This window comes from Morone saxatilis, unplaced genomic scaffold (genome assembly GCF_004916995.1).
Source record: "Morone saxatilis isolate NCDOM2014 unplaced genomic scaffold, NCSU_SB_2.0 Contig23, whole genome shotgun sequence".
NCBI lineage: Eukaryota > Metazoa > Chordata > Actinopteri > Moronidae > Morone > Morone saxatilis.
The window spans coordinates 13,263,376-13,280,451 of NW_023339796.1; the positions used below are offsets into that span (position 1 = coordinate 13,263,376).

The window sequence follows — 17,076 nt, forward strand, 5'->3', positions numbered from 1 at the left end:
AAACCTGGAAATTTAGAGAGTAGTTTTCCAGTCATGGAAACACCTGGAAGTTGATTTAAATGACCAAAAATCCTGGAAATAATCTGTTAATTATAAATGTGATTGTATTTTAGCCCCTCACTCAGTTTACCTAACCCTGGGTGTGTATTATGTTTGAAACTCAAACGTTGGTAGGATAACCTGTGTGGTGTGACACTTGAAAGCACGTTTACCAGACGCAAAGCAGAACAAAAAAACACCTTTTTAATTTGTTCTGCTGTGTCAGTCAAGAGCGGTTCACACGCGACACAAAGTGAAACAAACTTGCAGCGATCTTTTTAGCATGGAAAATGATGTATGTAAAAGCGTGGGAACCCTGTCACTGACGCTCTTATAAACCAAACAACAGTGCACTCCTAACCTTAACCCACTCAAACAAACCTGAAGTTTAACAACGTCTCTAACCTCACTCCAGAAAAATGTTGAAAGCTGGTTTATAAACGTAAACAACAGATCATATTAGAGGACTGGGAATATCTAGGAAGAGAAACTGACACTTAACAAATAATGAAAGAAGTTAGCAGGACTTTATTTTTTGTTTCTATTTCTGTAAACTCAAACATCTGATGTAAAACTGTGACACTGGCAACCAGCACAACCAGGCTCATTAGCTTTTATAAGCAGTTCCACGTCAAGAGCCGAGCTGCATGTTCGTGTAAGAACACAAAAGTAGTCCTCAAATCCATCAAACTTTAGGGAATTACTTTTGGTTGAGCACCTTAGAATTAGTTTGGATTTGTGTTTAAAGTATCATTATGTCCTTCTGTAACTGATGAACAGCCAGTTAAGTGTCTCGGCTGTGTGAGTTTCTGCTCCCACCTTGTGGTTAAACGGCGGTACTGCGCCTGAGAGGTTGCAGTAGCAGTGAGAACTATTGATTGACACTGTTGATGCTATTTATCTCGTCTTGGTGAGTTCTCGCCGTTTGAAACGACGTTAAACCGAGGTGATGCTACAGCTACAGCCGAATACGTGGGGGCATATTTATTCTGGATTAACTCTGTGGGTGGGGGGGCAGCAGCGTGTGTGGGCGGGCTTGATTAACATTTAATTCTCACTCTGTCCCCTCGTATCTCCGTCCACTCTCTCTCTCTCCGCAGGCTGTTTGTTTTTCCTCTTTCTGGGACTGATGTACATGTTCAGGCCCAACATGTCGTTCGTGGCTCCGGTCCAGGAGAAGGTGGTGATCGGAATGTTTTTCCTTGGAGCCATCCTCTGCCTCTCCTTCTCATGGCTCTTCCACACAGTCTACTGCCACTCTGAGGGCGTCTCCAGAGTCTTCTCCAAGTAAGACGCGATGTGCTGTAAACTCACCGATTTAGTGAGAGAAATGTCCTTTTTTAAAGCGAAAGAAAAGAAATAATCCTGAAATAATCATCCACTCTGTGTTTCCCAGGTTGGACTACAGCGGGATCGCCTTCCTGATCATGGGCTCGTTCGTCCCCTGGTTGTACTACTCCTTCTACTGCTCCCCTCAGCCCCGCTTCATCTACCTGATAGTGGTGTGCATACTGGGATTGTCCGCCATCACCGTCTCCCAGTGTGACTTCTTCGCCACGCCGCAGTACAGAGGAGTGAGAGCAGGTAGAGTGAGATAGTGACGCACCTTTATTTTGTTCTTTAAAGCTCCTCTAATCAGTAGTTTCTGTTTTTTGGATTACAGATAAACAATAAAGTATGTTTCTGATTACTGGTTAAAGATATACAGAATACTGATTCACATTCGATCAGCACTGCCTGGTTTGACCGTTTTAAGAGTTTGACTTGTCAATCACAAGACATCCACGCTCTAAAACTTTCTCTAAACAAAATAAACATCATGCTGTATGGACTGGGTAAATGGGCAACTTTTAATAATGTCATCAATAGCTCGCTTGCAAAAATAACGCATTATTTTCAGGTTTCAGTATTCTCAATCTGCCCCCCCCCCAACTCTCTCTCTCTGTGTGTAGGAGTGTTTGTGGGTCTGGGTCTGAGCGGCGTGGTTCCCACCCTTCACTTTGTCATCAGCGAGGGTCTGATCAAAGCCACCACCATGGGTCAGATGGGCTGGCTGCTGCTCATGGCGACGCTCTACATCACCGGCGCCTGTCTGTACGCCGCTCGCATCCCCGAGAGGTTCTTCCCCGGCAAATGTGACATCTGGGTAAGCGGCTTTATCCTCCTAGTTCACAGGAGCACTTTCTTCTTCACATTTTTCTCTTTGTATGTCACTCGCACACATTTAATTTACTCTCTCTCTCTCTCCGTCCGTCTCTCCCAGTCTCCCCCCCCCTCCCCGCCTCCTCCTCCTCATTCCACAGAGTGGCAGCGCTGGCACAGCATCGTTCAGAAAACCCTGAGCTGAAAACGAGCTGCGGTAGCTGCCTGTGCGCACCTCTCTCCTCAGATCCCCCTCGGGGCCGTCATAGCCGGTAGGCATGCGGGCGACAGAGCCTGGTTGCTCAGCGTCAGCGCAGCGCACTGCTATTTTCTGACACGACTTCTATTTATTTTAGCTGTAAACGCGTAACCTAATTCTTTCATCTCTTGCTTCTCCCTCTCTAGGTGAACCAAACCCCTCCAACAGTCAGTGGATATATATGAGACAAGAGATCTGCGCTCATTTTTGGCACAGCGTGAGAAGGGCACAGTTATTTTGGAGAGAAATAATAAAGCTCCTGTCCTGTCCACATCGGCCCCGCGTTAGGAGTGGGAACCTCTGCGCTGTGAAGAGTCGCTCCTGTGCCGTGCAGCAGTGCGCTGAGAGCAGCCACACACTCAGAAAACGCACTAAAAAGGCAGGAGGAGATAAAGGAAGGTGGAGGATATTTTACGCACAGCAGCACTCAGTAGCTCTGTCTGACACGCGGCCACTTACTGGGAGTCTCCTGTTTAGGACTCAGCACAGTCGGATTTGCACTTGACTTAAAGTCCACACATACAGCAGTCGGCTGGGATGGATTCCTTCATCATAGCGGCTCTGGCAGTGTGCTCTCTAACGGCACCAGCCTATGGGGACAAAGGGACAAGCAAAGCCCGGAGTTGTTCGGATATCAGGCAGTTTTATAGCGGGAAAGGATTCTCTCTGGATGGTGTCCCCCAGTCTGAAATATCAGGTAAGCTCCTTTGAAATACAGCCTGACCAAAAGTCTGCTGCGGTCATGCGCGCACTGTTCCTCTGGATCAAATCTGATCTTTACCTCTTTACCTGTAACCCAAACACACTTTCAGGATCATCTGACCAAATACAAATTAATTATTTAAATTATAATACAACAATAACACAATGTGGAACACCAGACAGTTGCTATAAACTCTTTACCACCGAGAACCATAATCCCTCTGCAAGTCCCCCTAGGAATGTTGGTCTATTTTCGGGCCAGAGTCGCACCTGCAGCAGCACTATTTATTGTATCTACAGTATGTGTTGGTGTGTGTGGTGTCTGACCTGTGGAAATGATCCTGAATTCTGATTCAGATTGTTGGTTTGTGTGCAGCTGGTTCACAGTTTGCACAAATCACTGCAGGGCACTGTAACTTAACTGTAACTTGATTTCATTTCACAGTGTGAACCACAAGCTTAACATGAAGTATTTGTGCAGTTTGTTTTGGTGTGAGAGTGAGCAAACCCAGTTTCTATCTTTATACCTTTTAAACCTGTAGTCACACTCATTTCATGTCACATGGTAAAGCAGAGGAGCTCTACCTCAGGGCTATCTTTCAAGATGAAACACTGCTTTGAAAAGATATTAGGACAGTACAGACATGTCACAGACTATCTGGCTGTTTGATCTCTGATCAAAAATATGAGAAAGTCCCTTCAAATTCTCTCACACTTGAGAATTTTGGAAACACAGATGCAGGATCAGCATCTTTCTTTCTTTTCTCATTTCTCAGTTTCCCTATCTTTCTGAACTAAGCTGCTACTATTGAAAACAGTCCCCAGTCTTTCTTTTTCTTTAAGCTATTGGGTCTTTGTGCGGGGAATTCTTCCTCATAAACTGCCAGCCAAGTCACTTAACCATGTGCTGTAACCACACAAATATGATGTTGCTCACTGTGTCATCCATGGTCTGATGTCAGACAGTCACAAGCCCCTGTGCAATTCAGATGATTACACGTGTGCCTTCCCTGGAATTCGGTGCAATGCTTTCACACACACACACACACAAAGAGTTTACTGCAATTTTAGGTTCTACAGTTACAGTATATTGTGTGCATTGACAAGACAAGAGACTGTGACCGTGCATGCTTACACAACCACTTTCCTATTTTCAAAGGACATATAACAAAATTTTCACCTACTTTTTTATTTAATTGTCCCAGAACTGAATGTGAAGAACTACTTAATAAAAGGGAAGAGTCGAAAGTACGACACTAATATTTGAAGTCATTTAAAGCTTTTTAGCTACAAGAAATAAGTGTGGACATCCGCATTTTGTTACAATGACTCTTTCTGTAACACTGCTACAATCTGATAACATCCTTGTCTGAAAAAGCCCCAGACTCTGCGTCAGTCACCTTGTTGTCCAATTCATTTTCCACAGAGTGTTGCACTACTGTGACAGTAGATAAACTCTTCTCCCCTGTGAAGGCAGCAATGTTTGTCCATTAGTAAAGACTGAATAGCACTGAAGACATACAGGGGCGACTTTCTGCAGTATTCACATAAAGGTCACACACTCAGGTTGATCCTAAAGTAAAACTGCTCTATTTTCTGATAGCATATGAGCTCCCGTATAGCACGGCAAGGCTGCAGAAAGAGCATTGTGTCTTGACAGAAAGAGTAAATGTGCTTTTTTTTGTTTGTTTTTCAACCTACAGGTTTTAGGTGATTTCACTCAGGTTTCTCACTATCTAGACCTGCCACTAAGATGCACAAATGGAACATTAACAGCTCGTCTACAAGGAACATGATATGTGAGGCAAAGATATACAGTAGATCCTTCCTAGTGATTGCACTGATAGGATAGGAGAGATTATAAGATTTGAGGGTGGGGCAGTAATGTAATGAAACTGTTAGCTCATGTCATCACGCCATACATCATAAGGTAGTGAGGGCGAAGTAGTAACTGGACACTTCTAATTTAATTGATTGACCATACTGAATAAATCATTTGATAGAATTAACGCCAGCCCTGGTCCCTTAGAAATCCCCTTTTCTTCCAAATGTCTGCAATCCATAATGCGTTAAGGAGCAAATCTGTCTTGTCATGACACCACCTATTCCTCTTGTTTCAATCAATGATGTGGAGCTTACTTAAGTCTGGGGTCAATGCATTCTCGGTAAGAGAGAAAGTAAGGGAGCGGGACAGACACTGAGCTGGGCTGGAAAGAGATAGAGATAGAGAACTGAGAGGGAAAAAGAGAGACAGAGGAAAGGAGAGATTTGGCTTTGACAATATTTCTCCCTGTGTCCCCATCTCTCTTGGCTCTCAAGCATAAATAACCGCTCATCCGCTCCAGCCTGGCATATTAAACACCTTAGTAAAATGTGAAAGCTTTAATTTATGCCTCCAAATTATGAGCCACCTGAATGTTGTGGATGATCCCTGACATTTGCAGAAGGATATTTTCTTCTGTGACACCAGGGCTTGATCAACCTAATGTATTGGCTGGACCTGACTCAAGGTCACATGCTGAGTACATCACCCCCGGTTCAGTCAGGGAGGACGACGAGAGACGGCTCCATCCCGGCTTGAAAAATGATGTCCAGTCCCAGCACTTTTAAATCCTCTTCAACGCTTCTGCACAATGCCTGAGATAAAATTCCTTAGCGAATATACTTATTATGCAAATAAAGTCTCAACAAGGTCTACAAGTGAAAGTAAGAAAGTAAGTGTGCATCTGAGCTAATGTGATTTCATTTTACATTAAATCCCAATTTACTTTTTTACTTTTATACCTCTGTTCTTTACATTTAAATTACATACTTTTCTCAATGTGTGAGGTAGAAAAGTAAGAGATTTCCAACAAGCTGAACACCCCCATCCCATATCACAGTCACTGTTTGATTATGCTCAGTCAGCGGTGAAAGAAGATTCCTAGATATTGCTTTCACATCGATACGCCTCATATAACAACTTGGATAGTACCCTGTTCTTAAGTAATTTGCCCTGGAGAAAAAGCCACGCTAGAAGAAAGCTTTTGAGTTAGGGGTGAGTTGTTTGTTATCATTGCGTTGAAGCGGTGTTTACTGGACCGTGGTAACATTATCAGTTGAGCAGAAATGAAAAAGAAACGCTTCGCATGTAATCAAGTAAACTGATTGATGCTCCTAAATGATGATGCTAGTTTAACTCCGTCGAGTGTAATCAGTTTTGGTAACAGCTTTTTCGTAGGTGTTTACCAAAAATGGATGATTGATTTTTATGAGGCTCATCCGTCTCCTCCCTCCACTGCCCCCTCCCTATCCCACCCCATCATTACAGTCCTGATGACTTATCTTTTTGTCTTTCAGGGGATAACATTCTTCATCTCTCTGTTTCTCTCTCTCATCGGCTCTTAAAGAGAGAGGCGCCAGACACTCTTTGAAAGCAGCTGGCAGCCTATGAGTGTTAGATGCTGAATGTCATATAAGCCTATACAAAGAGACAAGCTGCATCAGACATCTGCAGGAAGGCTAGCAACATTTTGGTATGGCATCGGCTTTTCCGTGCTGTATTTGTGTTGTTCTTGATTGCTGGTTGCTACAGGCTGACTGTGAGTCGCTCAGGGCTCTGAAGTGTCATCTCTAACCAGTGTTTGGCTAATGATACAGTGGGATTCCTGCTCACCAGGCCTGCTAGGAACTGTTGTTGACTAAAGACTGACTTGTGGCTGGAAATATGGGCTGATCAGCATGGTAGCCCACAGCAAAAACTATGGGAATGTTTTGAACTCAGCAGCTTGACTCTTGTGATGTGATTTTGTATATAAGTCTTGAAATACGTCATAGTTGTGGAGTTGTAGCTAAAAAGAAAATCTCTCTAGGCAAGTCCCTCACCTCTTTGACTAAGGGTAATGATAAGGTAATGGCTGCTATTGTGTTTGCTGCCCCCTGTACTATTTTCAAGCCAGAGGTTAAATTGAGTCCACTGCCAGTATAAAACAGAGCTGATCAGCAGTGGCTGCAAAACCAACAACAAGTACTTTTGGGGGCATTTCATGCCATTATTAAATAAGATACAGTGGAGATGGACAGGAATATATTTCTATTTTAATAGAGCAGCTCTAGACTGTACTCCTTATATAATTCCCACCATGAGCAAGCACTTGGCGACAGCAGCAAGGAAAACCTCAAGCAGACCCCAGTTCTAGGTGAGCAGCCGTCTGCCCTGGTCAAGGGGAGAGAGAGGGTGGAGGACATGTAAAAAAAAGTCCCCGGACCTGAGACATTGCAATTACATGGTCAGCATCTTAAAATCCCTACGCGCCAGGACCCCCTTTTAATGTAATAGTTGCGACTGCAATCTTACTAAGTTAGACACCATAATGTTTTCGTACCACTTCCAATTCTGAATTGAATGCCATAACATTGTACAGTACACCACATACCAACACAAGGTTAAAAGGGAGCAAAAAGAAAGAAACAAATGCTGTCGTTTCTGTCGCTTCATTAGTTTAGTTTAAAGAGATACTTCCCCTCACAGTGCAGAGAAAAATAAGTTAAAAAAAACACAACCACATCTAATAAGAAAAAAAAACAGACCAATGCACCCTCCTATATTTTACATTTTCATTCATAGCTGCATGGATAATTGGGACGGACCAAACCTAAATAGTACCATAAACAATAAATACTGTGTGTTGAGATGAGATTGCAGTGTTTGTCATTGTGGCCATTCTGGACAGTAGCCTTATCGCCATCCCATTAATATCCCCATTGATATGCTGTTCTTATTCTCCATATAGTGGTTAACTAATTGATCGCACTGAATTACATATTGCTGCCTTGTGAATGGAACTCATTAACTGTCTCGGAGATAAGAGGGCCGAGGCTTATTTGAAGGTTAATGTCAGCCTAAAGCCCCGTGCATCTGTTGGTCTTCCGTTCTAGACAGATTAAAGCAAAAGCAACAGTTGTTTCTGTATCACAGTGTGCAGGCTCATAACTCTGCTGCAGTTTAAAGTGTGTGAATCCCTGCATCTGGGCTCCTGTCTGCGCCTGTTTGTGTATATCTGTGTGTGTTTGCGAGCGCGTGTGTTTCTGTGTATGTGTGTTTGCCTACCAACTGAATATGCTGGAGTTGTTAAAATGCTGAAGTCAGTAAGAAGCCTCTTGAAGCATTAAGCCATAATGGGCTGCAGGGAGCATGAAACAGACCACAGTGTGTTTGATGTTCACCAGAGAGAGAGAGAGAGAGAGAGAGAGAGGGGGCCCATGGACTGCTGACTGAGACTTGGGCTGCCCTGGTCTGCTTGGTTTTGCTATTCCCTGCTCCGCCCTGTGACAGGCTAAATGTAGGAAAAAACAACACAAGAAAAGAGGAGAAGAAGAGAAATGATGGAGTCAAAAGGGTTAAATTAAAATAGCTCCTTTTCAAAAAAGCTTGCTCTGCGCTGCATTTCCTTATGCAATCGTTTCAGGCCTGTTAAACACGGAAATCTGGAGAACAGTCTGTCCAAACATGTTTAGTTGCTCTGAACTCTGCATAGTGTGGGAACCTTTTCACAGCATGCACACAGTGTACCTGTTTTTCGAGTAACACCGTGAAGTAGTTATCTTAAAATGACTCATTTTTTGGCAGAAAATGATTTAAAGTCTGATAAAAAATGTACAATTGTTTTTTTCTTATTTTCTTTAAAAAGCACAATAGTAAAATACATTGACTCATTTTTGGACAGATGGACGTACATGTCACCATTTTACTTTCTATTTCCCATGACTGATTTTGGAAAATTACAACCATTTGCCACAGTGTAAAAAGGTATGGGAAATTGAGGTCCAAGAGAGACTGGTGATTGATTTTTTGTATATAACACACTACCTTGACAAGTATCAGCTGCCTCTTCACTGACCAGCCTGCACTTCAGCTGGTGCCACCCCTCTCTTTTCTCTCCTCTTGTGCTCCTTGTGTCTTTTGTTCTCTGTCACTTGTCTAATGTGAGAGTAGGAGTTCACACATACAGCCTTCCCTTGGCAAGCACACACACACACACAGATGACAGCATAGGCCAGTCTTTTTTTGTCACCACAGGGGGTTGCAGTGTCATTACAACATTACAACAGGCGTGTGTGTGTGTGTGTGTAGTGTGGGGGCATGTGTGTTGTTCCTCTGAGGGATGCAGCGTGTTGGTGTGTGACTCCTCTTTTGTCTTCAGAGAAATTGGCTGTGTCAAAAGGAGAATTATTCCCTTGTCACAGCAAGCCCCTTCACTGTCTTTCGTTGTGTGTGTGTGTGCGGGAGGTTGGGCCCAGATGTGTGTCCATAAGCAAATGAGAGAGTATCCATTTGTGTGTGTGCCACAGATGTGTGATAACCTCTAAAGCCTTTGTGAGACTGGTATTAAACTGCTTCCTTTCCATTTGCTGCCAGTGTGTGTGTGTGTGTGCGCGTGAATGCTGGCTTTTTTGTTTTGCCCTTTCGTCAGTTATGTAAATGTGTATGTGTACCACTCCAAGCTGCTGTGGTTCATGTCCCCTCCAGCAGTGCTTTTTGTAGACTAGGTGGGTATTTGAAGTGACAAGGAACTGGCTTTAGCTCTCAGCGTGGTTCGCTTCTGCTCCAGCTTCTGCTCCAGCTTCTTCTCCTCTTGCCCTCTCGCTGCTTGACAGATGGTACAGACCCAAACCAGGACGCCCACTACCATATTAAGTGAGGGCACGCAGTATTAATTTTACAGGGTGACGCCCTACACAAGCGCACTCATACACTGCAGCTGTGGACCGGAATATTTGTTGGGAGACTTTGGTCAAGACACATCCCACAGGGGAAATCCTCTAGCTATGGCACTATGGCAACAGGCCCACAGGGACGGGCAAATACACATATGTGGGGGTGGATATTCTTTAGATTTTATTGATTCTGATTCCGATTATTGCAGGTTCTTTGTTTAACCCTTTGGAAAATTTGGGTAATGTTTAGCAGATTTTAAGGCTGCCATTCTCATAAATAATGTGGTATTTTGTAATACATCAAAACATTTTATTGAAGGTAAAATAAAGAAAAACATATTCAAAGCTATCTACTTATATTTGCACAAGGTGAATGTTAATAGTTTTGTGTAGTTCAACTCATGATTCATTTTATTATCGATGACTCTGTCCACTATATTTTCAGTAGATTGAGCGATTAGTCAACCGACTTAGTTATTTTGATAATGAGTTAATAGTTTCAGTCATTTTTCAAGCAAAAATACCCCTCGTTCCAGCCTCTCTTTGTTTTCAAAAATCTTTTTTTAAAATTGATTTTCAGGCATTGTACAATGTAAATGTTCTTGCAATGGTAGGTTGTGTTCTTTGACATAAATTAGGAACAAAACTGCCGCCCCCCCAACAGGTCAAACAAACTAAAGTCTTTTTGCACAGTAACTTTTCTTCATCAAGTGTGACCAGACACTGATTACGTTCTAGACTGCTGGTCAGACAAAGCAAGACATTTGAAGACGTCACCAAGGAGATTAGAAAATTGTAATGGGCATTTTTGACTATTTTCTGAAATTTTAAAGATCTTACGATTAATAGAGAAAATGATTGGTTAATATGTCAAAAACATATAAAGTCCAGTGTCCATGAAAAAATACCCATCACAAGAACCCAAGATATTTGATTTATAATCAGAAAGCAGTAGTAGTACACTTACTCCACAGAATCAACAAATATTTCATATTTCATATATTTTACACTTCTTTACTTTGTTTTCACTTAACACGCTAAGGTCAGCTGATTATGGACCATTATGACTAGGAAACACTTTGTCATGTCCTCCGTTGTTTGAAATTACTTTTGTGCAGCGACGCCCAGCCACACTTTCGAGCGCTTCTCCCGAGTTCTGATCCAATTCTCAGTACCCAATATAATTGCCAAAATAAATGGATATTCTCTGATGGAGACAGCCTTCAGGCTCCTATCTCTCACATATAAAAAAGAGGAAATAGGAATTGAGGAGATGAGAGATTGGGCCTGTATATAAAAAGATAGGAATAGATTATAAAATCAGTAAGGTGTCGTCTAACTGTTGAATGCCTGAAATGTGTCCAGCACCTCTCTGCTCCAACGCCTGGCACACACAATACAGATTTAATAAAGATAGGACACACAGGCACAACAGTACACGTATCCCCTCAACTACACACTTCCCTTTGATAAGCAATCACTTCTGTTCTGCTCTGTTCAACAGTGGCCCTTTCTTCCACACATAGGTTGTTATTAAAAAAACACTGCAGCGCACATCCGCAGAATAAAACAGTGCAGTGGTAGCGGACTGCAAGTTATCGAGTCTCTTGTTACTGTATATTTCTGCATTTGTGTGTGCGATCGGTATCCCAGGTGTTACAAGACATGTGAGTATATTCTTTGTCTAGAGTTTTCCCCTCCTCTCCCCTGAGGTGTAAACATCATTCTCCACAATCTCTTCTAAGCTAGAAGCACGTTTCCATACTAGGGACGCAGAACAGTTGCCACTGTCTCTGCATCTCTATCGGATCTCCCTCTCTCTGACAGTTCCCTTTCTGGCTTTTTAAATTGGTCATTTTGGGGGATTTTGTTTTTAGCTGCTCTAGGCAAGTGGCTCCACACAATAGTGTTATTTTTGCGTTATTGTTTCTTGGTGTTCATAATTTCCTGAAGGTTTTCTCTCATCAAGATAAACTGCTTCACACTAGTTTCCATTATCGTAATTATTTTGTCCTCTCTTTCTCTCTCCCTAAGTCGTTTCTGCCTTTGAGGCTTTATCTCTATCACTTCCACTATCTGCTTCTGCAGAGGAAGTTGTGAATTCATTTATTTTTCATGTGAAATTTACTGCATGCTCACAGATGCTCTCCTAAAAACATTGCTAGTTTGTTTCTGGTACTTGTCTGTGATTTTTATGACTCCTTTATGAAATTTTTGTGATCTAATTGTACTGCACATTTTATAGCGTGAAAGTCATGTTTTCATAATACAATTCAAAAAGCTAAGAAAATCTTCGCTCTTTATGGGGCTTCACATGATGGCCCCTCAGGACTCCTCTGTCTTGTGGGAATCTATCCCCCCCCCCCGACTTCCTTTGCTCTTATAGTTTGAATGTAATTACAGTGAAATCTGTGTGTTGTTTTATTGGCTTCCTGGAGGCATAGCAGGCACACTTTTTCCAGGCTTCAGTGCTCTGTGATCCTACTGCATGTCTCCCTCTCCGTCCGTTACATTTTTGGGATCTCCACTGTATAATTGGCTTAAACTACAGAGACCCTTGTTTCCCCATAACATTAGTTCTTCTAGAAACCAGAATACCCCGAATGAGTTGTTCTAGCTGTGCACTGCAGCCTCTTTATATCTTCCTCTCCCTGTTTGTGGCGAAGCAGCTTTCTTCCTTTCTCTCTGAGTCCACTCCAACGCTCGTCTCCTGTTGGATTTTGTGCTTTCTAAGCACATTTTTCTGTAATTAGATAGTCAGATCTGGTTTTATGTGACATCATTTCTCAAGCGTTATTTGTGGCTAAGGAAAGCCCCGTGTAGTTCATGGTGGTTTGCTTATTTGGCTTGACCATGCTCGGCTATTTAGATCTAGAGGTAGAATGATTGAGGATGGAGGAACAGAATGACTGGGGGATTACTAAGGCCTTATGAGAAGAGGGGCGCATAAAAAAAGCTCATAATTACAGGGGCCAATATGTAATTACTGTCAATTGTCATCCTGTTTGCTGGTACAGGATTAGCTTTTTATTGCCTAAATCCTTATTTTTTCCCCCTTTTTCCTTACTCTCTCTCTCTGTTTCCCTCTTTCTATTTGTCTCTACTCATTTTAGCAGCTCCCTTTTCACTAATTCTAGTCTGTTTTTTAATGTGTACCCCTTTTTCAGAGAAAGCATATATAGATATCACCTCTAAACATCCTACAGCATTATATCCTTCACATACACCTGACCCCTGGTACTCATTCTGTACATCTGTCTCCCTGAGCTGGATGAATAGTGCAAAATAAGAGTCAAATAATAGGAGGGAAATTGTTCTGTTTCAACATATAAGCTTTTGTTTGTACAAAACTGACTGTGTTTGCTCCATGTTAATTTCACATGGCCGTGTTTATGGAACTGGAAAGGCTACATGAAGGATTTTCCATAAAAAGGTGTAGTCGCTGAGAATTACAAGTACAAGCTTAAAACTCCAAAAATAAAACAATCTTCAGTATGAGCTTATATTCCAGCTACTGTACAAATATACCTTTATACACCCCCCTCCCTTCTCTCCTTCCTCCCAGGAGGCGATGGCAAGCAGCGAGCTAATGAACTTGAAATGACAATGACTTATTTAGCTTGCATTTCTTCCGCTCATCCGAAACAGAGGGCATTTCAGTTGGGCTCACTCGTCATCGTTTCACTCGTCTTGTTATTTGCTATCCCTGCATTGCTCCCTCACTATTTTCATCTCTTCTTCCTCCCCTGCAGAGTCTTCTCTCATAAATATTTTACATCTTCCAAATGAACTCTGTCAACCCAAGCTTAGCGCATGGCTGGCTTTCTTGTGTGTTTCTAATGCGTATAATGTGTTTCTGTTTAGTATTTGTGTTTTGAGTGTGTATGTGTATTTAAATACATCCTATGTAAAAGTGTTGTTCAACTGTTTGAGTGTCTTGCTGTGTCACTGTAATGCACAACTCTGTTTCTGCTTGCATATTTTGATAAGCGTGCAACGTGTCTTACACAGTGTTTTATTTGTTTATTCAGCGGTTATTCCACCAGACAATGTGACTTAGAACATGTTATTTACTGCAACAACCAGTTGGCTTGTGCAGGATTACATGTTGTGCATATTGTACATAGTGGACAAATATACTTGGAGCTGCTGAGCGCTATGCCAGCAGCCATCAGTGAAAGCTATAATTATAATTAAATTCATTTAAATAGTTGGGCGCTAAGTGCCTCATTCAAGGTCAGTTTGACAGTAGCCGGTGAGGATAGATGAAAGCTTTTATGGTGAACGTTCTCCACCTCAACTGACTCCGCAACTTACTGGCCAAATGTTGTCTGCAGAAACAGAGTGACAGCATATCTGCAGCATGGTATTCATATATTTTCATGTGGCAGTGCATGTCTTTACCCCTTACCTTTGAAATGTGTCTGAACTGCACATGTACAGGGTGGTACAGTAAGTGCAGCATGTTGCAGGACTGCATTTAAACTGGAGTCCCTGAATAAACAGCGTCATATTAGAAGGATTGTTTTTGGGCCTGAGGGATGCTAGGTGCTCGCTAGCATGTGCAACTGTCTGTGTGTTTGCATGTTACAGGTTTTTATCATGTGATTTTATTGGTGATTGATTGTAAGACTAATTTTTGTCAGAGATAGTCCTAGTACGTCTTTTCGCTATTTTGTGTCTGAGTGGGCTCTGGTTTAAACTAAAAGCCTCTCTTTAAATCTTTCATACTCTCACTGCTCTCCTGCTGAGATAAAGTGGAGACAGAGATGATGCGTCAGGCTTAGAAAGCAATACTAACTTTCACCCACTCTCTGTTTCATCCTGTCATTATAAGTTCATGCATCTTTCTTTGTTTTTATTTCACCTCAGTATCATTACTTATACTCTTATTATTCCTTCCACTGAACAACACATTAAGTCTTTAGCTAGCTCTTCATTTATTCAGTGTACAGTATACATGTCACACTGTGGCGTTTTCAAAATCAATTTTCATCTCATGCATCTATATGTCTGTGTTTATGTCTGCTATGCTGGTGTCCTCTAGTGAACCTGTTACGCACATCTACAGTGTGTGACTAAATCGCTTCCTCAATCTGTGATGCAGGGTCAGTGGCGCTCCTGTCACACTATTTGTCTCCTGTGTGTCCCTGCTCCCTGAACCCTACTTTCCCACAAACCCTAGCAGCCTCAGTTCCAGCCCTGGGGCCTGGGCCGCCCAGGGCATCACTCAGTCAAATTGAATCACAAATCCTGTTGGGCAGAGGAGACTGTGAGGCTCGGGATGAATGGCTTGGGTCTGTCATGTGATGTCTGCTGATGAATGGCCAGGGCCTAGAGGACAGGAAGGACTGAACCAAGGAAAGTTACTTTAGTCTGGTGTGGGGGCTCTTTAAATAATATCAAAGTACTGATCTTTGAAAAACTTTTAAACACACCCATAGGGTTCTCATCCTGTAGCATTTATAGAATTGATGGGTAAGAGGTAAGGAAAGTAAAGTACCGTATGCTGTGTACTTGTTTTTTAAAGTATAGTAGATTGGTAAAGGGTAACAACAACAACCTACTTTCCCTGTTTTGGTTCTGGTGAAATGTACCCCTCTTTGCAGTGTGGTGGTGATGCAAAAAGAGAAGCATCAAAGCTTTGAGGTTCCATTTTGGGGTGTTTTGTCACTATAACAACTCTTCTCTTCTTAAATCTTCCATCCCTTTCCTGGCTCTCAGTGTTTGAGATACGAGTTTAGAGTTGATACTTTGTTCCTTTTCTCCAGTCTTATATCCCATCTTCCTCTTTTCCCTCAAGCTCTCTCTTGCTCTCGCCAGCTTTCTTCACCTTCTTTCAGTCCTTCTGTGTCCCTTCACATCTCTCTTGGCTTAGTTCCCTTGATTAAGCACAGCTGTCGCGCTCATCGCTAAGCCCGTCTTTTTTCACATTGTTATATAAATTGGCTGGCTGTCTTTCTCAGGCCCTGGCCCTGTTGATTTTGGGTGACGTCAGTAACTGTTGTTTATGCCTTGGACTGAGAGCTGATTCTGCTGTCTCCTCTGACCGCTTTGACTTAGGTCATTCAACCAAATACATAAATGTGTGTATGTGTATATCTCTGTGTTTATTCGAGTATGTACCAGTGAGCCATGCTCATTAAATTGAAATCAATCACAAATTGCTTCTCCAAACACATCCCTTTCCTCAATTTCTTATAACTGACTTGATTATTATCTTTCATGCTTTGGTGGTCCAATGAGTTCAAGTTCTTATTAATGGTAGTGTGTGCAGAGTGGATGAGGAGGAGAGGAATACATGTGACTGGCACTGGAGCCCTGTTTAGCTCCTCTGAGTCACTCTGTGAGGCAGAGATGTGTACCTGCAGGATACCGAGGGCTGTGACATTGAGGTGATGGGAACTTAAATCACTCGCCATTGTCTGTGTTTATCCACTGCAAACAGGGGGGGAGTAGAGCTGAAGGTTGAGATGACCTCTGGATTGGGACAGTATGCCGTGGCACACACACACTTGCATGTTGGCCCCTTAGTTTTCCATTCTGCCTACTCACTGAGCATGCCATATGCTTTAATCATTCCAGGACTAGACTCATAAAATTGGTTTCCAGACAACATATTACCAATGTGAAATTTAATGAGTGGTTAGTTGTCTGTTTTTATGCAAAAAAAGTAATATTTCCACACTGAAATCCTTAAAAAAAGGCATCTACTACTTTTTAATTTAGTTCATTTCTAAAGTTTTTCTGCTATACACAAGATGTCTCCTACTTTACTGTAAAGTCCATTCTGTATGTGCACACTACAGCTTGTATAAGTTGGACCAGGACTGACTTTCAGATTATTTGTGATGTCACAAATCATGCTGGTAGGCCCACCCCTTAAAATCAGATTTTAAGTTAGCACAGAGAAACTTTCCATTTTCAGCCGATGAATGTGAAAACATCCTTCTAGTGCCAAACTCTGCACATACATTCTGTACAGTGAAGCTCCAACAATCTACTGTAGGAACAAGAAGAACTTATCTTACGCATATTTTTGAATGGAGGGGGACTTCCAGCCCTTTGCTTTTTGCATCATTTTGACCACAAGTGATGTGAATTTTCTCATCTACCCATGTTCACAAGGGTCCACAGGGACTGCCCATGTCCAGAACAAAATGTATTAACATGCAGTTCATTTAGGTGTTGATAAAAATGAGTGAACATATACAGTACATGTACACAGACATGTAAAC

General features: G+C 42.2%; 2 protein-coding genes across 2 annotated transcripts in view; both read left to right on the forward strand.

The window, feature by feature from the left end:
* Positions 1-1,139: 1,139 nt before the first annotated feature.
* Positions 1,140-2,975, forward strand: LOC118334160 (adiponectin receptor protein 2-like; the record flags this gene model as incomplete). The annotated part of the gene is given in 4 exon segments (XM_035669980.1): positions 1,140-1,326; positions 1,436-1,623; positions 1,992-2,453; positions 2,587-2,975. Coding segments are annotated over 3 exon segments (770 nt in total), but the record flags the coding sequence as incomplete, so codon positions are not given.
* Positions 2,976-2,977: 2 nt separating this feature from the next.
* gpc1b (glypican 1b) overlaps positions 2,978-17,076 on the forward strand; it is a 62,422-nt gene continuing 48,323 nt past the window's right edge. Inside the window, exon 1 of the mRNA XM_035669979.1 lies at positions 2,978-3,137. Coding sequence (XP_035525872.1) covers positions 2,978-3,137 — 160 coding nt within the window. The remainder of the gene's footprint in view (positions 3,138-17,076) is intronic.